This window comes from Enhydra lutris, unplaced genomic scaffold, assembly GCF_002288905.1.
Source record: "Enhydra lutris kenyoni isolate GAN:26980312 unplaced genomic scaffold, ASM228890v2 scaffoldscaffold17, whole genome shotgun sequence".
NCBI lineage: Eukaryota > Metazoa > Chordata > Mammalia > Carnivora > Mustelidae > Enhydra > Enhydra lutris.
Window position 1 is genome coordinate 50,384,837 of NW_019154101.1, and position 23,228 is coordinate 50,408,064.

General features: G+C 40.1%; 1 protein-coding gene across 1 annotated transcript in view; it reads right to left on the reverse strand.

Annotated features, from left to right (window-relative positions):
• The window catches only part of LOC111147778 (centrosomal protein 162), a 104,802-nt gene extending 85,971 nt beyond the window's left edge, over positions 1–18,831 (reverse strand). Inside the window, exons 1-5 of the mRNA XM_022504001.1 lie at positions 18,790–18,831; positions 17,640–17,755; positions 5,317–5,431; positions 1,610–1,756; positions 1,068–1,251 (exon numbers count right to left, since the gene is read on the reverse strand). Of these exons, the coding sequence (XP_022359709.1) occupies positions 1,068–1,251; positions 1,610–1,756; positions 5,317–5,431; positions 17,640–17,696 (503 nt within the window). The 5' untranslated portion in view covers positions 17,697–17,755; positions 18,790–18,831. The remainder of the gene's footprint in view (positions 1–1,067; positions 1,252–1,609; positions 1,757–5,316; positions 5,432–17,639; positions 17,756–18,789) is intronic.
• Positions 18,832–23,228: the final 4,397 nt, after the last annotated feature.

The window sequence follows — 23,228 nt, forward strand, 5'->3', positions numbered from 1 at the left end:
CCCCCCGCGGGCGGCACTGCCCCCCCCCCCCCCCCCCCCCCCGCCCCTCTCTGCCTACTTGTGATCTATCAAATGAATAAAATAAATCTTAAAAAAAAAAAAAAAAAAAAAAAAAAGCAATGGATTCCCCAAGCTCAGAGCTCCTCTCCTGTAAAGCAACCCACTGCCCATGCAGACAGCCATCATGGACCCTCCATGTTGTCTCCACAAGCTTTGTGGAGCATGGGGGAACTGATGCAAATGAAGATGAGACTCAGATACGGCTTTTATTGTGAGAAATTAAGTCCTTTGTTTCTGATCCAGGAATCTTGTGTCTATTGTCAGCATCCATAAAATGGCAGGGTAAATCTTTAGCTTACAAGCAGGGTAAAAATCTGAAACCCTACACAATTCATCCATGGTCTATAAGAAACTCAGCATCCTAAGGAGACCAGCTACTCTAATAACCAGAGGTTATGATTCTCCTCACCCTTAATTTAATTATAGTTTGGTGTTCTTAAAATCTTATTGTAATTTGGCTTCTATTTATAATTTTAAAAGGTCAAAGGTCTACTGTACTTACAGAAGACCAGCTCAGGCAACTAGTAGAGTTTTCAGGATAAATGAGGTTTCCTGATAATCATCAGTGTCAACTATATACAAAGGAAGGACAGAGACAAAACCTGTCTTTACTTCCTGGTTCATTCTTTCTTTTCTGTTCTTTTTTTCTCTGATTTTGTAACAGCTACCTGAACTCTCTTTTTACTTCAGCTGTGGAAAATCACTTAAGAAGTTACTTTCCTAGTAAAGTCTTTTTGCAGTGTGCCATTTTTCTCAACAGCACCGCAGGTATGACATTTCAGATATCTGGATGCAGAGTGGGCTCTTAAACACAAATCAACATATTCCATTCACATATAAGGGAAACGATGATCAAAATAATGAACAGAGAAAAGAGATAAAAATAAAATTTAACATTTGCTTGTTACAATATTTACCCACTGAAGCCAATGCATATACTAGCCTTTCAAAAATACAGAAAAATATAGAAGTCATTTAACGATTAGTTGATCTTATATATACATTACCTATATAAAGCTTTAAATTTTGTAGAGTCATTAGAATCCAGTTCCTTATTTAATCTTGAATAGTCAATGGAAGACGTTAAGCCTTGCTCAAGCCTGGCGAAAAATTGCTCTTTTTCTTCTTGTTCTTCTAATGTGTCCAATCCCAATCCAAGAACACTATGATTGAGTTCAGAAACTACTATCTCTAAATGAAAAGGACAAATATACTTTATTAATATGCAGAATTTCAATAATATTAATTTTAATGATGCATTTACTGATATTATTAGTAAAATTTAAAAAAATTTAAAACATACTTTAATCTCTCACCCACCACATATAGACTTGTACTCATAATCAGTCTGTAAGGTTATAAGGCTTCCCTCAAGATCTAATTCTAAACCTTCCAGGAAAGTATTAAGAACATCTACATGCTTCAGTAAAGGAGGCTCCAAGATACAGGTTAGTTTTTGTAAAAATTTTAATTATAGTATAGTAGTTATAGAATTTAATTTAATTAAGCATAGTAATTAATCTGTCAACTCATATCCCTCACATCTTACCATTTGTTTCTAAGCTGTCAATACTTAAGATGGAGGTTCCACTGCTCTGCAGAAACTGAATCCTTTCAGCAGACTCCTCTTCTACTTCCATAATAGGCTGAGAAGGCTTCTTTGCTTTCAGATAGCTTACATTTGTTCCAAGCAGTCCTAGGGATAGGATTTAAGATATAGCTGGATATTTATGTTCAGAAAACTGTTTTGACCACTATGTATTAACCAATAATGCTGTTGTACTAGCTTTTTTTCCCCATTATGCTAATTTTGTGGACAGTAGCTATAAAATAAATCTGATCTGTTAAATAAGAATCCATCAGACCTAAAATTCACAAAAGAAAAATAACAATACTATTTATTTGCACTGTATCTTAGTCAACAATCTCAGAAGTTTACATGAGACAAAATTTTAAAAATTACTTTGAAGCACAATTATTTAATACAGTCACCATGCCACTTTAAAGAGTATCTCCTGCCTTACGTGAAGGAAGAATAGAAAATAACCGGGTGAACTAGAAAAGGGAGACAACCCCAGGTAGGATGGAGACAAGGTACAAAAGTGTCAGTGATGGGAGGGGCAGGCCACACTGGAGGATGCAAAAAGGCCAGTGAGGTTGAATCTAGAAAGTGAAGGTGAGTCCAGGTGGAAATGAGCCCAGAGAAGGAGTCTATGGTCAGAGCAGCTCAGTACTCATAGCCACAGAAAGTGTTTTTCTCTTTATGCCAAAAACACCGGGAAACACTGAAACAGCTATGCAATATTCAAAATTTGTCATAATAGCATACATTTGTTACAAAAAAGTGAAAAACAGAAAAGTTAAATTTTCACTGTGTGATATATACTAAGACTAGAAGAATATCACTTTTGCTTAGAAGGAAGTCTTGTTAAGAAGTCACAAATTCTGAACTGGAGGGGATTACGCTAAGTGAAATAAGTCAAGCAGAGAAAGATAATCATCATATGGTTTCACTCATATGCGCAACATAAGACATAGCTCAGAGGATCACAGGGGAAGGGAGGGAAAACTGAATGGGAAGTCATCAGAGAGGGAGCCAAACCATGAGAGATTCTTTTCTCTGGGAAACACACTGAGGGTTGTGGAAAGGGAGGTGGGTGGATGGATGGCGTAGCTGGGTAATGGGCATTAAGGAGGGCGTGTGATGTGATAAACACTGGGTGTTATATACAATTAATGAATCACTGAACACTACACTGAAAACTAATGATGTAATAATATTGGCTAATTGAATTTAAATTAAAAAGAAAAAGAAAAAGAAAAAAAGAAGTCCCAAGTTCTGACTTCAGTTTCTTAATTAGTGTCCTCTCGGAAATGATTCGGAATCTGTTTTTTATGGCTTTATGTGAATAATGGTTTTATAGATAAAATAATAACTTTCACAGTTGCATAAAATCAAGAGACGTTATCTATAGACACCTCAAATGAAGAAGTACACACCACGGCTGGAGTGCTGTTGTGGCACCTATGGGGGTCTCTCTGGCTCTGAAGCTGGACTCAGGGATGTGACCCACACTAACTGAGCTTACAAGAGACTAATGACCAAAACCAAGATCCAATTTAGTTATTCATAATGAAGAGTATGACCAGTAGAAGGATTAGATTGTTTCATCCTCTAGGCAGAATGTTTTATCCTTACAGCAAATGAAAGAGAAAACTGTAAGGCTAAAGTAGCTCAATGTTGATGTTTAATGGTATCTAAAATTGGTAATGCACTCCTCTCCTCAAGGGGGTGTTTAATTCCCCCTCAGAAGTTTCTACGCTCTTCATGGCAGGAATCCTATTTTGTCTGTATACTAGTGCCTAGTACGCACAACCTAACATGAACTCAGAAATGTCTGTCATTGAACCAGGGACCAGGTTATGTCCTTGGGTGGAGAAACCCTCTCCTCAATATTTAAATGGTTACTGTCAAAGTTTGCTTCTTAAATACCCTTCTTGGAATCTTTTACTAGTCAAATCCACTCTGACTGATAAATTCTTTCTTAAAAATTGATACCTTTAGTTAGGTTACATTCAAGTGTTGGTCCTAATCTTTCCCTTTGGGATGAGTATGCACATTCTATCTCTGATTCATGACTTTCTAGAAAGAGATTTTAGTGAAGTCTCAAATCTTTGTAAATAATTCCAATAGTACTTCATCATATAATATTCTTTTCAAGCACCAACAGGGGAAAGATTCTAAAAACAAATTCTTTGCATTCATTTCCACAACTTCGCAGCCATAAACTTTAGCACTGTTACGTGGTTGGGGGATTTATGAAAAAATATACTGAATTTTTCAATAAGGCAATTCTTATGGTTTTAAGAGCAGAGAAACAACTCCCAAATTTACTCTAACATTCATTTATTAAATATATTTATTATTTATTTACTGTTGGGGTCAAGGGATACAAACAAAAAGAAGTATTTCTTGCCCTCACAAAGCTCCCAACCTCATAAACAGCCCTGCAGGTAATGACTATCAGCACAGTGTGTACGTGCTATTAAGGTGTTTTGAAATTAAAACAAAGGAGAAAATAGTTATGCTGAAAAGGGAGCTGGAAGAGTTAGGGAAGAAGGATGAGAAAAGGCAGTCCAGTGGTGAGAAAGCATACACTAATGCAGAGGCAGAATCAATGATGTTTCCAGGAGGTAGGGAATAACTGAGTATGGCTGGGGCACAGGAAGCTAGAAAGGAGGGTCCTAGTCAGAAGATGATGCAGAGCCTCAGCTGTCACATTAAGGAATCTGGGCTTAATTTCACGGAGAAAAATAAAAGCTTTGGGGCAAATCTCCCCATCCCCACCAGGATACAGAAATCCTCTAAGTTTACAAAATGCTGCTTAATGGTCCATAAATAGTAAAGCAGTACAAACACAAGTTAACAGAAGTAGTCTGGGGTTCCTTACGGCAATATCATATACAGCAGGTATACCAAAGCAAACGCTCCAGAGACTACTCTTCCATTTGTAAAGATGTGACTAAGAATAGTTTTGGGAAAGGTATACACATATGTCAGGCAGGATCATTAATGAGTTCTTTACCATTAAGGCAATAAATTCCTCTTATTACTACTATTATAAACAGACTGTGATAGGAAAAATCTAAAGATCTGTTAAAATCTTTCCAATGTAATGACATTAATACACTGTCAGACTTTTTATTAAGTCATCTTAAATCAATTTACCATTATACATGACAATATAGAAATACATGTGTATTACTTATCATCTTGACTAGATATAAAATTTTCCATGTAATATAACCTGATAATGCAGAAACATCACAGATTCTCAATTATATAACATTTTATAATAAAGTGAATATGAGGGACGCCTGGGTGGCTCAGTTGGTTAAGCAGCTGCCTTCGGCTCAGGTCATGATCCCAACGTCCTGGGATCGAGTCCCACATCGGGCTCCTTGCTTGGCAGGGAGCCTGCTTCTCCCTCTCCCTCTGCCTGCCACTCTGTCTGCCTGTGCTCGCTCTCTCTCCCTCTCTCTCTCTCTGACAAATAAATAAATAAAATCTTTAAAAAAAAAATTAAATTAAAAAAAAAAATAAAGTGAATATGAAAATTCAAGCTTCAAAAAGCCACGCTACTAGTATTATTTTCTTTATATAAATACAGTCCGAAGGCAAAATCCCAGAATTAAAAGTCTTGACTGACCCCTTGTGGTCAAATAATTTGGAATAAAAAAATTGGCAATATTTACCACTATCTTCAAAATCATCTTCAGTTATCCACCACGGCACTGCATCTTTCTTTTTCACTTCTCTTTTAGGTTGTCTAGGTGTTTTGTTTGAATTCTCAAAAGAATCATCTGAAAGCTAAATCAGATACGAGATACTGAATTAAAATTTGAGAATCCCAGATTCATCACTAAAAATGTTTCTTTTAGTTCTTTCAAAGTTCAGCTATCATGAACATAAATAATATTCTCAGCGATAATGTATAAGTTGGTATTTTTAAACATATGTGGCTAAAATAACTTAAAAATTAAGTATACATCTTTGAACATCAATTTCATAACCAGAGTTAAATAAGTAAACTAACCAAGGAGAAAACATCAACAATAACAATAAAGAAATAAAACTTATCAAGAAACTTGATCAAGAAGGGGAAAAAAAGAAGTATGCAATCCTCTCCTAGACATCCTCTAGGGTCTAAGAAGAAATAATGATTGAGCAAAGTAAGCTAGCATCACTCTCAAAAGAGCACAAAATTCTAAAATCAGATGAACTGAGTTTCAATTGTTTACCAAAAAAATTAGCATTTTGTCACAATGGATAATAGACTTTTAAACTTTTATTTGTCCTTTTCTACTCTTCAGCTCCAAATTTTAGTACAATCCTAAATCCACTACTCTAATCCTAACTGACCCACTGCCACTGCCACCACTCTCAGTCAGTAACCTGGCCTCTCTCTTCAGTGAGAAAATAAAGACCTTCAGTCAAAAACCACCCTTTTCCCTTACTCCACCATTACGTTCACCTGTAAAGACACTGCCTTCCTCTCTCAGAAAAGAAATTCTTTCCTCCACGTGAAGGAGAACTTGTAGAGGGGTCAATTACTTCCCACCTTCCTAGGTTCTTAGAACCTAGGTCATTCCATGTCATCTCCATATCTGCACTCCCTCCTCTCTCTCCCATCCCTTCTTCCCCCAGGTTAAAACCTGCCATCTCTGTACTATCAGGCCCTAGCACAACTATAGAATGGAAGAATGAACGTTCAAGTCTACTCCACTTTTTTTTTTTAAAAAGCAAAGCAAAACAAAACAAACAAGATCATTATTCCTACCTCTCCTTGATTCTACCTATTACTTTTCTTTTACATACCAATTTCTTGAGTTTACTGCTCAACCCTTTAAAATGTGGTTCCCATCCCAAACAGCTCTCCTTTAGGTTCCAAAAACCTCCTAAACACCACAAATAAAGGACCACTGCCAGTCATCTTCCCTGATCACATTATGGAATTTGATACCGGTGACCGACTCTTCCTGAAACTCTTTGATTTCACAGCATCATTTCCTCCAAGTTATACTTCAGTTCTGTGGCCTTTCCTACCCATCTGTTTTAATAGGTCTTGGTTCTTTTGCCCATTTCTTTACACTAGACTTCCCCAGGACTCTGTGCTTGTCTATTTTATCCTCACTCTACACACTTTTCCTGGAGAAGAAACCAACATTTATTCCATAGCTGCTATAAAGCAGGATGAATCCCCGGTTATCTCAATCTCTATGCAATTCAATCAAGATTTATTGATGGGGAAACAAGCTCAGAGAGATTAAGAAACTTGCCCCACCACCCGCTACTGTTAATGTTACAAGACCTGGGATTCAAACCCAGATCTGAGAACACCTGTCTACCTTCCACTATACTACATAGTTCCCCAACTGGGACAATGTCACCAGGATGCCCTTCTAAACTTCCAAGATGACTATGCACAAATTTCCACCTGCCAACCATACAACTCTATTTCAATGACTTAAGATAATGTCAATTTTAAAATGTTCAAAAAGAATTCATTGTCCTACCTGACAATCAGGCAGGAAGAGGGGTAAAGAGAAGGAAAAGTATTCTTTATCTGAATTTTAGCTCCATCGCTTTCCACTCAAGTCTCTAAACTTGGTCATCATCTTGAAATGTTCCATTTCTATCTCCTCCCTATATCTCACCGTTCACCAAATTCTGACAATCTGCCTCAGACTCAGTCTATTCCTCTGAAGCCCCATGGCCAGATAAGAGTATGGAAGGATCTAGGTTTTGGGGCCAGACAGGTCTGAGTTCAAATTTTAACTTCAAAATATACTAAGCTGTTGCTTAGGGAAAATTATCCTCTCTTTTCAGTTTACTCATCTGTTAAAAAAATATGCTATTTCTTAGCATATTTAACACACGCTAGGTTACTTTGCTCAATCATTATTTCTTCTTAGACCCTAGAGAATGTCTAGGAGAGGCCTGCATACTTTTTATTCCCCTTCTTGATCAAGTCATAGTACCACTGACCTTGCAAGCTTGTGACAAAGGTCAGAAAATGAAATGCAGATGCTCACCCTACTATCTAATACGTAGTAGGTATTTTCACTTTTTATAATCTTCACACTGCTTTCCAGATTCCTATCATTAAAAACAAAACACAAAAGCTGTTGCCCAGAGAATAATGTGCTGGTGAGCATATGGAGAAACTGGAATCCTAATATACTAATACACAGCTGGTGGGAATGGAAAATGGCACAGCTACTTTAGAAACCAGTGGCCATTCCTCTAAAGGTTAAACACAGAGTTACCATATGACCCACCATTTCCACTACTAGGTATACACACAATAGAAATGAAAGCAAACAGCCACACAAGAACTTATACATGACATTTCATAGCAGCATTATTTATAAATGCCAAAAAGTGAAAAGAACTCACAAGTTCATCAACTAATATGTGGATAATCAAACAAAATGTGGTAAATCCATACAATGGAATGCTATTCAGTTATAAAAAGCAATTAAGTACCGATATATGCTACCACACGGATGAACCTTGTTTCAATACATGTTGAATGGAAGAAACCAGTCACAAAAGACCATATATTGTATGATTCCATGCTTATGAAATGTCTATAATAAGCATATATTCAGAGACAGAAAGTAGATTAGTGGTGCTGAAGGCTGGAGAAGAGGGTAATTGCTAATGGGTACAGGGTTTCTTTTGAGGATGATAAAAATGTTCTCAGTGATTGTGGTAATAGTTGCATTGCTGTGAACAAACTAAAAACCACTGAATTTTACACTTCACTTTTTTTTTTTAAAAGTAGGCTCCATGCTGGGCCTTCCCCCTCACTCCTAACTTGAGGTCTGAACTCCTGAACCTGAGATCAAGACCTGAACTGAGATCCAACGTCAGATGCTTAACCAACTAAGCCACCCAGGCACCCCTGAATTATACACTTCAAATAGGTGAATTGTGTGGTGTATGATAACTCAATAAAGCTTTAGGGGGAAAAAAGCTTGTCCTACCAATCTCCTTGTAAACAAAGATATGTAAGCCATATCATTGAACAAATTATTTGAAAAATAACTTAGCAAAATGACTAAAGAAGTTAGCATGACTCTAAAATCATGGTTTTCATTATTTAAAAAAAAAAGATGCTGCCTTATCCGAATCTCTAGCATGAGATAAATTCTTTTATGAGTTGAGGCTGAATATGAGAGAAAGAGTGGGAGGGAGGGACTGTGTTGAAGGGGAGGTAAATGAGGGGCAGAAGAAAAACAAAATCGGCCTGTCCTTGCTTTTTATCTTTTATAGTGAAAATACTTCCTATAAAGTTTATTTTCAAAATGTACCCATATTTGAAATTTAAAAAATCAGTTTTCAAATGGGAAGTGAAATTCTTAACCTCAGTGTCTATTACATTCAGACAATCATTAGATGCTTTTTTAAATCCTTACAACAATCCTACAAAGTAAGCATTATTTTTCCCTGTTAATGAAACTGAGGTTTTCTACTACATCATACATCTAACTCCCTTTATGAATCAGAATGTTAGTATAATTGTTTAAAATGTGACTCTCCTGAACGCTCTATATAAATAGGCTCTATGAGGCCTATTTATATAAATAGATAGGATATAGTGCAACCCTCTAATTTATTCATTCAGCAAGTATTTACTAAGCATCTATTAGGTACTGCAGGTATTGTAATCAACATAGAGCTTGTCACATCACGAATCATACATTCTTACAATGGGAGGCAGAAAACAGACTACACAGGGAAAATAATGAATGGTGCCAAGTGCTACACAGAGAATTAAATACATGGTACACAAAGAAGTCATTTGCTGGTTACATTTTTATTGAATAAACAGAAAAAAAAAAACACCTTTCTGTGGTAGTGATATTTAAGATGAGATCTTTAATGATCAGGTGACGAACAGAGAACAGAATTCTTGGCAGAAGGAACAGCTCGTGCACAGTTCCTTATGTGAAATGAACTTGGCATGTCTGAGGGAGAAAAGAGGCCACTGTAGCATAAGTAGATAAGAGGGAAGTGAGGTAAAAAGTGAGTGAGGAAGACATGAGCAAAATCATCCAGGGCTTTGTAAACCGTAGGAAGAAGTCTGGATTTTATTCCACTGGTAACAGGAATCCAACAGAGTGTTTTACAAAAAGGAGCAATCTGATTCATGGTACAGATCACAATGGCTGCGGTGTGGTGAAGGAATGGGGGGACAGTATGTGGGAACTGTTATGTAGCCCAGGAGAGAAGACGGTACCCTGGGCTAGGATGGCAGCAGTGAACAGGGAGATGTATTCTGGAACAGGATAGATGTATTCTGGAGGAAGAGTTGACAGAGCTTGGTGATGGACTTGTGAAAATGAATACAAGAAACCTCACTATTTAAAATACAACTGGGAGGTCAGCAGGGGAGCTCTCATACCCTATCAATTTGTCATCAACTGCAGACTCCAACAAAGAAGAGTATCTTGCATTTTCCAACAGGAAGAAGCCTACTTTACTACCCCAGCAGGAGGAAGGGAGGTTTTTCTTCATGCCCGGCAATAGCTCTACCAATGAGAAACCATCACCACCCTGAACTCTTGCTTTCCACCAACAGAATTTCATTCAGAGAAGACCCTCCTAACCTCCTCCTTTTCTCTATACAATAATGTTCCCCTCCTTTGATCGCAGGTCTTGCTTAGGGTTTTGCCATAGCTTGCGTGTCCCAAACTGTAATTCTTTTGCCATTCCCAAATAAATGGTAAAACAACTGGCTGTTTTTTTGAGGTCGACATTACTTGGGTGATCAGAAGGGGATCTAGGGAAGACTCCCAAAACTCTGAGGCCAGTGGTTGAACAGGTGCCTGTACCCACCGAGCCCAGAGAGTTCACTGCTTTCTGAGCCTGGAGTTTGAAGGTAAGTCTCTCCTGGATCCAAGCTCTGCTCTCTTTGTGTTTTGAGTTCTTTGGCTTTATTCAGGATCTGTTTAAAAGCTTTATATATATTCTTTCTATTTTTGTGAAGGCTTTGTTCCTTCCAGTGAGTACTCATGTGTTTTTCTGAACTTCTGGTATTGACTAACAGGATCCTAATCTCAAACTCTCTCAGGCCAGCCCTCCCCCTGGGACCCTGAAGGGCTATATGTTTAAAAACTATGATCCCTCTTCATACACTCTGCTGATGAAGTAGACCAACTTAGCTAAATTTAGAATTTCAATGACCACCATGGGGGGCTTCTGATCTCCTCAAACTTACTTTTTTCAAAACCAAATTAGAAGACCATACCTCTAAAATTAAACAAACTGAATGGAATGCCTGTTTTAACTGGTACTTGGAGGCTTCCAAACAAATTTAGGATTCCAAAATTGCCTCTCTGTAAAATACCATTGCTAAATTACCTGAGGCTACTAAACAACTGCGAGAAGTCAAAAGGGTTTCTGAGTCCTCTCTCCCTTCCGGGTATTCCTCCCCTCCGGACACACAGCAGGATCAGGCCGCTCCCTGGCCACCATCTTCCTACTTCCCCACAGCGCCACCCCCAGCCTCTCCCTACCCTTTCACTCCTCAGTCTAACCTCTCTGATTGTCCCTTCTTCTCCGAACCTCTCTCTGTTCTCCCTCCCTCAGAACCTATCAGAACCTGCCCCTTTAAAGTTAAGCCCTCTAAGGATCCATACTCCCTGGACTAAAGCTGTACTACAGGCTACAGTCAAAAACTTTCCCAAAGTTATTGAGGATCCTCATAGATAAATCCTCATAGATTTGCTGAGGAATTTAGCACAGTTATTCAAACTTATCGACTAAGGTTTCTCAGATTTTATATTAATTAGTTCAGATGCTTGTTGGGGAGGGCCAGGCCTAACACTGGATGAAACCGGTCTGACAGAAAAGTCCTGAAAGAGATTCAGGAAAACAGATCTTTGACTTTCGGCAGGAGGCTGAACACTCGCTAGAAGTCTTCACAGAAGAATGACAAAATCTGTTCCTAAGCCTGATCTTTCAGGCTTGCACACACAAAAACCTGATGAACCTGTTTTATGATTATTACAACTGACTTCAGATTATTTTTAAGAAAAACTCCAGTCTTCCTTTAGATGTCAAATCCACACAAGTAGCCTTTACTCCCATGTTCAATAACTGGCTAAACCAGATCTTTCCCTTCAAGTTAAAAGGACGGGGATGGAATGGGAAACTATGTCTGCCCCAGATTTAGTTAATATAGTGAACCCCAGCTGGCTCACACCCTAGATGACTCTAATAAAAGTAACACCACTAAAATCCTTAATTTTCATCTACAACAAATGGAGGCCCCTAAACAAACCCCAAACCCTCCTGGATGTCTGCCATTGTTGCAAAAAACCAGGACACTGGAAAAAAGACTTATAAACTTAAGTGCTCTAACCCATCTTTCCTATGTTTTCCTAATCCCCAATGACTGGGCTCTGAGGAACTACAGGGGCTTGTCCCAAGTCTTTCTCTCAGTCGGGTTACAGAAATAACCCTCCAGATTGGGAATGAATTTCTGTCTGTCCTCACCACCACTGGAGTGACACTCTCACTGTGCAATGCCACCACTATAAAGCAGCTCCTGCCTTAGAGAAGCAAAACCGTTCAAACAGTGAGGTTCCAGTCTCTACATCTACCCCCTTTTGTTTAGGCCCTTTAAGAGATATTCAGCCTTTTTCCTTAATTCTTTCACCCAATTCACTTACTGGGCTGAGATTTCTTAGAAAAATAACACGCTGAATTTCTTTTTTCAAAAAGGGGGAAGTAATTCTAGAATTTGATAGAAGCAACCAAAATAGCAACCAAGTGATCCTTCAACATCTCTTACTTGCTCTGTCTCTGACAGTACTGGAGCTAATTCTAAGGACACTAACCATCTGTCCTTGTTGGATCAGTTACCATCCTCCTTATGGATAAAATCCTCAACTGATTTTTGGCAGAATACACAAAGCACCTCCTACTAAGATTCAAACAGACCCCTCAAAATATCTCACTAGAATTAATTAATACCCTATAAAGAAGCCCTTCAAGGCATCAAGCCCATAATAGAAGATGATAAGGCTCAGGGACTCATTATCACCTGCAGGAGTCCTTGTAACTCCCCTATTTCACCTGTAAGAAAACCCAGTAGCTGAGGATGGAAATTTGTCCAGGACTTATCAGCAATAAGTAACGTTATCTTTTGGCACACTCTTGTTCCTAACCTCAATACGCTACCAGCTTCTATTCCTACTGAAAGCAAGGTTTTCACTGTTACTGATCTTTGTGGTGCATTCCTTAGTTTTCCAGTTGATAAGGCTAGCCAGTATCTTTTTTGCTTAACTTGGGAAAGAAAACAAAACATTTGAAAGTAATGTCCCCAGGGTTTTACTAAGAGTCTTACTTCTTCCAAACCCTAAAAGCTGACTTAGATGATATAAAGTTTTCTGGAGGCCCTACCATGCTTGTTAAAATATGTAGATGACTTGCTTCTCTCCTCCCTTTCCCAAGCCTCTTCCCAGGAGGACAGCATGTAGCTGTTAGAACTTTTTGCCTTAAAGAGAGATAAAGTTTCCAGGGAAAAATTGCAGTTTGCTCAAACTCAGGTTCAATATTTAAGGCATCTGATCTTGGAATGTGGGTTTGTTTGTTCACACATTTATTTATTTTTTAAGTAGGCCCCACACCTAGCATTGACCCCAATGCAGGGCTTGTACCACAACCCCGAGATCAAGACCTGAGCCAAGATCAAGAGTTACTCAACTGACTGAGCCATCCAGGCACCCCAGAAAAGGGGTTCATTTAGATACAGTTGGGCTTTGTGGTATGTTGAACTTCCCCAAACCTAAAACTAAGTGCCAATTACAAGGTTTTCTCAGGGTAGGGGACTGCAGTCAAAAACTGGACTCCAAACTTCTTTTGTATCACCCAACAAACCTGACCCTATTACTTGGGAAGATCAGGATGACATAGCCTTTGGGGCCTTAAAGAAAATAGCTCCTCTTTTTCCTTTCTTTATATAAAAGGAAGGCAATACCCTTAGAGAACTCACCCAAAAATCAGGAAACTGTTATCGACCCACAGGATAGTACAGCCAACAGCTGGACCCTATGGCACAAGGACAGCCCCCTGCCTCAGATCCATTCCTGCCACTGCCCTTTCCGATAAGACCACTAAAGAAATAATAATGGGATTCCCTTGAACCAGCCTGCCCATGACGATTTACAGATAACTCTAACCAATGCAGATTTGTCAGTGTACTGATGGGTCTTATTTAAAGGACAAAAATGGTACTGTTTTGGGTATGCAATTGCAAAATCCTTTTGAAATCATCCAGGCAGCACCTTTCCCTTTGGCTACTTTGACTCCACAAGCTGAATTATATGCTTGTGCTCGGTCGTGTACCTTTGCCAAGGGTTAAACTGCAAACATCTATACTGACAGTCAGTATGCCCTTTGGGCAGCTCATGACTTTGGAATGTTATGGAAACAGCAAAGTTTCCTTACTTCTAATGGGAATAAAATTACAAATGACTTATGTACACAATTTACTAGATGTCAAACTTTTGCCAACTGTCCTGGCTATTATTAAGACCCCTGTGCATTCCAGACTTGACTTCCTGGAGGCCAAAGGAAACTACCATGTTGATGTTTCCATTAAAAATGCTGCTCTTAAAGGAACCAATAACCAAACTTCTGTCATGGTCCAAAGGGGTATTGCCTCAAATGATAATCTAGAAAAACTGACAAAAAATGTCCAATAATTGGCCCCAGAGAGGGAAAAACAATATTGGAAATCAAATAATTGTTGGTTTGATAAGAAGAGAGAACTCCACCTTGAGACAAATAATAATCCAGTCCTGCCAGAGTCTCAAAAATCTCATTATTAACCACCACACATACATTAATTATTGCTCTACCAATAGGATGACAGCCTTAATCAATGCTGGTAGAGAAATATTAATAAGCCCACAAAAGTGCCTACTTTGCTTGCCCCACCTGTCTAAAATACAATTCGGGTCTAAAACCCATCCACACCACCTCCTGGCATTTTAAATTGCCTAATGGACCATTCAAAGTTTGGCAAATGGATTTATTCAGCTCTCTGCCTTGTGGATATGTTTTCGTCTTGGTTTGTTTTCTCACTGATCTGAAACTTCCCCTACAGATAGGGTACGGTCTTACCTGTAGCTAAAATCCTATTAGGAAAGATTACTCCAGCCTGAGGAAGCCCTCTCGAACTTCACAAACTTCACAGTGATCAGTGAACGGTCAAGTTCACAAATAAGGTCTATGCTGTTTGGCCAGTTCTATAGCACTATCGCTGTGCTTACCACCTTCAATCCTCACAGCTAGTCACAAGAAACGCACCATTAAGACCCAACTGGCAAAATTTGTGGAGACCCCTCAAGTAACAGGGCCAAAAGCCTGGCCAAAATAGGGTCCTGCTAGTAATGAGCTGCCCAAGTGAGCACATGACTGGGTCCTTCTAAATCTGAGATCCACTCCCCACTGGAACTCATTAATTCTTACATGCTTTGAGACACTCACAGGGCGCCAGCTGCACCTGGCTCCTGCCTCATATGATCCACAGCTGATAAAAGGAGATCTACTCTGGTATTATAAAGGCCTCATTGCTTCCGTTGAGAACAACCATGCTTTAGTAGATCTTCACAGCACTCTTCCGGGAGACAAAGGCCATAAGCATCCCATCTTGCAACCCAGAGATTTTGTCTACTACAAAACACACTTCAAAAAGTTCTCTCTTCAGGGACGCCTGGATGGCTCAGTTGGTTGGGTGGCTGCCTTCAGCTCAGGTCATGATCCCAGCATCCTGGGATCGAGTCCCACATCGGGCTCCTTGCTCTGCAGGGAACCTGCTTCTCCCTCTGCTTCTGCCTGCCTCTTGGCCTACTTGTGATCTCTCTCTCTCTCTCTCTGACAAATAAATAAAATCTTAAAAAAAAAAAGTTCTCTCTTCAGTCTTGCGGGAGGGGCCCTACCAGGTAGTTTAACAACCCTCGTGCCACCACATTTCAAGAAACACACTCCTGGACTCACACGTCACATCTAAAGAAAGCACTAACCCAGATGGGACCTTCACACCAACTGGTGACCTGGTGGTTTCTAGGAATGAAAGCAGACATCTGATAAAGACCACTTTCCCAAAATGACTGGACCAGGCTTATTGTTTGTTTCTCTTCCATGACAGATAAAGCTCTTACTGTACTTAGCAGCTGCTGCAAAAGGGGGAATCTCTCTGACTGTGCGATCTGCCACCAGAAACCTCAGTCTGTCCAGAGCAATAGTGATCCCTTAGTTCACCCTACCAGTAATTTTGCTGGATGCCCGATTGCCGCTGCATGCCTAAACTGTTGTTTTATAAAGTTAGAATATTAAATCCACACATACTTGTTCCCTGCCTCAATTCAACCCAACCCTAGGTGGGATAAATGAGATCTTTTGAATACGTGCGTAAAACACACTGTGGAAGAGCTGATGTAAGTTGGACGATTTGTAAGCAGGCTGCCATACCCATATATTTAGAAGACTTTCAGTATGTTGAAACATGGTATTTGAGCCTTGGCTGAATAATGGTAATGCCTCTGTACCGACAAATGGGTTCATAAATACTAATACTTATAAGGGAGCCCTGTGTGTAGCTCCTGGCTACACTGCTGTACGTGGAGGTTTTGGTAATGGCCCCTGTGCTTGGGCATTTAATTCATCGCCTTGATGGCTGAAGGATAAAAGGTCAATGTGCTCTTGCTGTACTGACTCTTCTACTTTTCTTTCATAACAAACTAGCAGCTTTCTACTGGTCTACCTCACTAAACCTTCATAAGCATCTTAAACAAGAACCTCCAGAAGGCATACACAACTCCAGCTTTGCCTCCAAAGAGAGAGCCTTTCTCCCTTCAGAGTAAGTACTAACAGACACAGCTAGAAGAGCTGGTTCAATTCTACAGCCAAAGCAATAGCAACCCAACTTGCTGGCTGAAGTAGTTTTGGACAATCGCATAGCTCTGCCTGCTGAGCAAGGAGGCCTCTGTGTGATAGCAGACACCACTTACTGCACATAGATAAACTCTTTTGGAAAGTAGAAACTCAACTGCACAAAATTAAGGGACAAGCACATTGACTACAACAAATTTCGCATGACTTTCAATGGTCTTTTGTTCAGTTGGCTTTCTTCAGGCCAGGGTCTTGGTTAGAACCATCATACAATTTGGAATTGTCATGCTGCTTTTACTTTTCTTGTATAATAATTTTCAAGTTTTGCATCTGTTGCTTGTCAAGCTGATGCTAGCTCAACACTTCAAGATGATCTCCAATGCGTATGACCTCAACAAGATTTAGACTTTGGAAGGGAAATGCCTAAGAGTTTCCTTTCTTAAGCTTCTTTGTTACTCAAACATGGTTCAAAATGGGTTCTAACTGCTATACACTTTCTGACATGGGATCTGACATCCAGGAAAGCTGTTTCCTGGCACTGAGACACAGATGACCCAACTCTTGGTCAGCAATGCTTCTGAGGAAAGATTTGGTTCAAAACAGAAATGTGAAAACAAAATGAAAGGAACTACATTTAAGATACAAAGAGGTGGCCAGAAGGGGGAGCTCTCATACCCTATCTATCAACTCATCATCAATTGCAGAACCCAGTAACAGGTGGGACCTTGCATTTTCCAGCAGGGGGAAGAATGAATCTCTCCAAGCTAAGCAACTAGCTTAGCCACTAAGAAAATACCACAACTCCGCCAATGAGAAACAGTGACCACCCTGAACTCTCTTTCCAACACACTCCTTCAAAGAAGCCCCTCCCAACTTGTCTCCTCATTTTCTCTGTAAAGTAATGGTTCTTTTCCTTTGGTCTCAGGACTTGCCTATGGTTTTTCTACAGCCTGCATGTTCTGAATTGCAATTCTTCTGTCATTCCCAAATAAACACCTTTTGCTAGTAAAATAGCTGACTACATATAAGAAGTGAAAGAGATCATTGAAAAAGGACTTTCTTGTGACACAAATTTACAACATAGCTTTTAAAAAGATAAACTTACCTCTTTCATGAATTGTTCAAATTCTTCATCCAGCTCTTCTTTGGAATAATGAGCCATAATCAAGAATCTTCACTTACGAAAGTAAACATTCCAAAGTATTTATAACATTGGAAACACTAAATAACAAGAAATAAATATGCTTTGAGGAAATTCACATCACCTCATAACAGCAACCAGACTTAAACCTCAGACATTTCTCTTATGATTTAGTTTATGTGCACAATTATTGACCAATAACCTTGACAAAAGATTCTAAATTCATGAATAAAACTGCTTTGGAAAAGCAGCTTTCACAGTTTGCACTGTACTTAGGGTCCAGAATTACATTTTCATTGTTAACATCCAAGTCTTGAAGGGTGGCCTCCACGGTATTTCCTAAGCCTATGGGGTGTATGTTATTTAATGTCCCTGAAACAATCAGGTCCTCTCAAGGAATCTTTCAAAAATTATATATTAGCAAGTCCAAAAGGCCATTTTCCCCCCAAAACACAGGACAGAGTTCGCGCTGCCCTATCATTCTGTCAGTTATCAGTCCCTGTTAATACTTTGCAAAATAGACTGTTTCTGGATAGAGACAAAATGCAATTCATTAAGATTCAAAATCTAACTAAAATAAAATTAATGGAGTATACAAATTAAAACGAATTATGTTCCTTTAGGCGAGGGAAAGTCAACAAAACTATGCATAAGTGATTTGTAACGCAAAGCTCTCCCCATCCTTCTAACGAACCCAAACAACTTTAGGTCTGTCCCAGCTTCTGGGCCATACCACCTTGAGGCGACTCAAACCGCAGCTTCAATTTCCAGAGGCGATGCGAGGGGCTGTGTGTGTGGAGACCCCTCACGGACGGTATTTTTCCCAACCTGAAGAATAACACCTCCCCGCCTCTTTAGCATTTCTGATCAGTTCAGGGTGTGTGCAGTTAAGGTCTTAGCCCCAAGTTCTAGATCGGAGACGGATCCCATCTATGGGCTCCACTTGACGGGGTCTCGGCTCCAGGAAGCGCGGGTTTCAGAGTGGCGGAAAGACAAAGACGCACTTGAATGGAGTGTGGGCGGAGGACGGGAGTGACCCGGAACACTAAAGCCCTGGGGAGTGGGTCTAAGGACAGTCTCCGTCGTGGCCAACCGAGTGGGAAGCTTCACCTACCTCAGTCTCTGAATTCCGCGCTATCCCGAAGGTCTGCGGGAGCCAACAGTTACCAGGGTAACATACTTCAGCGGCCGCGCTCCCGGATCACATGACCGGGACTGGTCACGTGGCTTGTGGGCCCCACGGGACCAAGTTTGTTGTCTTTTCTCCTCCACGAAAAGGTGGCGATTACCGCGGCTCCGAATAATTTGCAGCGTAAGAGCCGTCGCTACTGCACCAACAGAGACTCCGCAACTTTCTCCGCGCCCCGTGGAAAAGTGGATTGAGTGAGCGGGTCTCGAGGGCGGCCACGCAGGCATGCTGGGTGTTGTAGGCCCAGCCCGTGGCTTCCCGGGAAATGTAGTTTAGCTCCCCTAGTCCTTGTATTTCCGCACGTCTCGTCTTTTCTCTTCCTAAGTTTCTCTTGTGGTTTTGGCTCAGCTTTTTAAGCGGAAATTTTGGAAAAATTATTTTATTGGCTTCTTCCACGTGCAAACCCCTGAGAAGGCGTTGTGAGAGAAACTCAGCTCGGTGAGACAGAATTCTGTTATGAAGATAGAGGCTCAGTTCCACCATCTAGTGGGCAAAAAATTGAAAATACACATACACACCCTCAACCCGATACTCCTCTCTGAGCATCTCTTTGGTTTCCCTCTACCCCTCACTTACTCCCGGTCTGTGGTGGTATCTTACAATTATTTTCTTGGATTTTTTTTATTTTTGCGCTTTCTTCCTCTAACACACACACGTTTCAGTTTCAGAGGACAGCATTTACGGTAGTAAAAGTAAAATGAACAACAGTTGAAAGGACTTCATTATCACCAGCCTAAATTTTTCATTCAGCAAGTGTTATTGTGATACAAATGTATCCATGCCAGGAGCTGTGCCCTCAGATAAAGATCTGAATAATGGAGGGTTTTTTTTTTTTTTAAAGCTACTATTTATTGAACACATAGGTTGATAGGTGCTTCACATGAATGATTTCCTCTTAATCCTTACACTCTGCAAGTCAATTCAATTTAGCTTATGGTTTTGGTTTCTAATATGTGCTAAATGAACAAAATGATCATAATGCCTGACCTAATAGAGTCTTTGGTCTAATGGAGCCGATAGACAAATGATCAGACAATTGCAATTGCAATTCTGTATGACAACAGCTATGATAGAAATTGGGTGTGCTTAGAAAATGTTAGAGGTGCTCTCACCACCCCACCGCCACCCAGGAGGTTAGTGAAGGCTTCCTAGAGGAAACAAAGTCTAAATTGAAACCTAAACCATCTAAAGGGTAAGTAGAAGGTAGCAAGGGTTGATGAAGAGAAGAGAAGCAGTAGTCAGTCTGAAGGAATCCATGTAAAAAGATGGACACAGTCTCTATGAAGTTGTTGTCCTCATTTTATAGATGAGAAAACTGAAGCAGAGAGGCTAAGTGACTTGCTTGAAGTCATAGTGGCTGAACCAGAATTCAAGACTTGTTTTCACCTCCTTTCTTACCCAGCTTCTATTCTTTCATTCTTCCAAAAGCCTTCTGCAAATACTTTCAACAGCCAGCTTTACTATGTAGCTCGAGAAAATCACCCAACAGGTTGAACCATAACCAGTTTTCTGAGCCATCTCAACTTGTTGGAATATAAACATGCAGTTATTTTATTTTTAATGATCACTTTTTTAAACAGTACTCTGTTAAATACCTCTATCCCTTTTCTTATCACCTTAGACAAATTTTAGATTCCGTAATGTTTTCACAATTTCTAATATGTGTGCTGCCAAAGCAAGCACTTTTGCAATTTCTATGTATTAAAACTAGTCAGCATGGTTTAAAACTGAGACCTTTTAACTAATTCATAGTTGTTTCTGTATGTGGAGAGGATTGGAATGGACAGGGGGCACGATCCACTTTTTACACAAATTTTGAAAGAAGGATCCTCAACTTTTCAAGGACTGCTGGATAAGGAGTTTGACCCTGGTGTCAGGGAAACTGAAATCCCATAAGGGTCTTCCAGTTAGAGGGGGGAATATGGAGGCCAGATAAAAATTAGAGTTCTAGCCCAAGTATGTTTCACAAGGGTGCAGTGGGTCTGTGGCCTTCCCTGTGATTGTATCCCCACTCCCCAAATGAATGAGATATATAACATATCCAAGTGTACTTTATAACTGGAAGAACTCACTAACTCTTGTGTTAGTTCCCTGATCTGTGGAACCATTGTGGTAGGAAGAACCAAGTGGAAGCCCCTGAAAATACCCCACCCCCATCCAAGTGAGCAAATCAAAAATAATAGCACTTCCTGGGAGGACTGGCAGGGATTAGTGTCACCACTTAAAGACTTAAAGGATGCAGGGGAAGTAAACCCTGCATATCCCTCTTCAAACTTTTTGGCTTTTACAGAAAACCAGATGGCTCTTCCATGACAGTGGACTACAGGTAACTTAAGCAAGTACTGGCATCGATTTCAGCTGTCATGTCAGATATATTTGCTTAACTGAAAGAGATCAACCCAGTTCACATCACTCAGTATGCCATTACTTACCTGGCAAATATGGTCTTTTAAATTCTCTTCAGAAAAAAAGTGTGAAAGCAGTTGGCATGCACCTGGGTAGGACAGTAGTTCACATGCACTGTTTCCCCCACTGGCTGAACTAACTATCCTGTACTCTATCAGAATGTAATCTGGAGGATTTGTCTTGACATTTCACAGAATATCATGATGGTTTATTATACTGATGGCATCATACCAATTGTAGTTGGTGAGCAGGAAGTGAAAATTATTCTAGGTTATCTTACCTAGGCACATCCAAACCACAAAGTAGAAGATAAAGCTCACAAAATTTTATGATACTGTCATATTGGTCCCAAAGAGTAGGTTTGGGACATGTGAGATCAAAAAGATAAAGGTAAAGAATAAATTAATATACATCAGAATCTACCACTAAGAAAGAGGTATAGTGGGGTGCCTGGGTGGCTCAGTTGGCTAAGCATCTGTCTTTGGCTCAGGTCACGATCCCAGGGTCCTGGGATTGAGCCCTTCATCAGGCTCCTTGTCTGGCTCCTCTCCCTCCCTCTGCCTGTCACTCCTCCTGCTTGAGCACTCTCTCTCTCTCCCCCTCTCCCTCTCTTTGTGTCCATCAAATAAACAAATAAAATCTTTTAAAAAAGGAGGTATAATGCTCAGTTGGCTTATTTATATTTTAGAGACAGCATATACTGTACTGGAGAATACTGCACCAACCCATTTATTGGACTTGAAAATTACCCAGAGCAATAGAAAGGTTTGTTGCATGTGCAACCAGTTGTACTAGCTTGCTGGAAGCTTGGGTTATGTGATCCAGCAGATTTGATGATGGCTAGAAATATCTGTGCCAACAGATGAAAGAGAAAAATACTCTGGCCTTATTCATATGTGGATTAGAGTGGCATATTGATGGCAGCCATAAATAAACTGTTGTCACCTACTGCCACACTCAGAGGTATCCCTAAAAGAGTGTGGTGAAGGGAAATCCTCCCAGTGGGAAGAAAATCCTTCAATTACTTTATCTGTAACTGGAAGTGACCTAAGGTGGAGATATACATAGAATACTGGATAGTGACTAATGGCTTGGGTTTTTGGTCAGGGACTTGATAAAGCAAGATAAACAAACAAACAAACAAACAAAAACAGAGATGGGGCACGTGGGTGGCTCAGTGGCTTAAATGTCTGCCTTGGGTTCAGGTCATGATCTCAGGGTCCTGGGCTTGATCTCCACATTGGGATCCCTGCTCAAGAGGTGCCTGCTTCTCCCTCTCCCTCCGCAACTCTCCCCTGCTCATGCTCTCTCTGTCTCTCTCTCTCAAATAAATAAATAAAATCTTAAAAAAAAAAAACAACGACAAGGAAATCTGGATAGAGAGACATGTAGATAGATCTATGGAAGGAGTGGGCACATGACATGTAGACCATTGTTTCTCATGTTAATGTCCACCAAAGAGCATTCTCTGAATAGAAAGCAACAGCCAAATAGGGTAGTTTGCCCTGTGGATACGAGCTACACTCTCTCTTAATCTTTAGACACGCCCCTGTTTGAACAACTGGTCCATGAACAGACATTACCCCATGGCTGGGAAGAAGGCTACTTATGGGCATGATAGAGTGGGCTCCCTCTTCTAATGCTACTACCACTTTCTAAGTGCCCAACCTGTCAGCAGTAGAGACTGATTCTGAGTCTTTGATGTGATTTCATCCATCAAGGGCACAAGTCATTTAATATCAGAGTAACTTTACTGGATCCCTTCTACCTGGGAAATGGCACGACTTCATCCTTGCTGGAATTTAAACCTAGTAGGGTAATGAATTTGCATTCTCTGCCAATAAAGCCTCCACCAGTGCCACCAACTCAGGGCTTACAGAATGCCTTCCTCATTGGCATGGCATTCCCCATAAGGTTACTTCTGTTCAAGGGATTAATTTTTGACAAAAGTGGTGAAG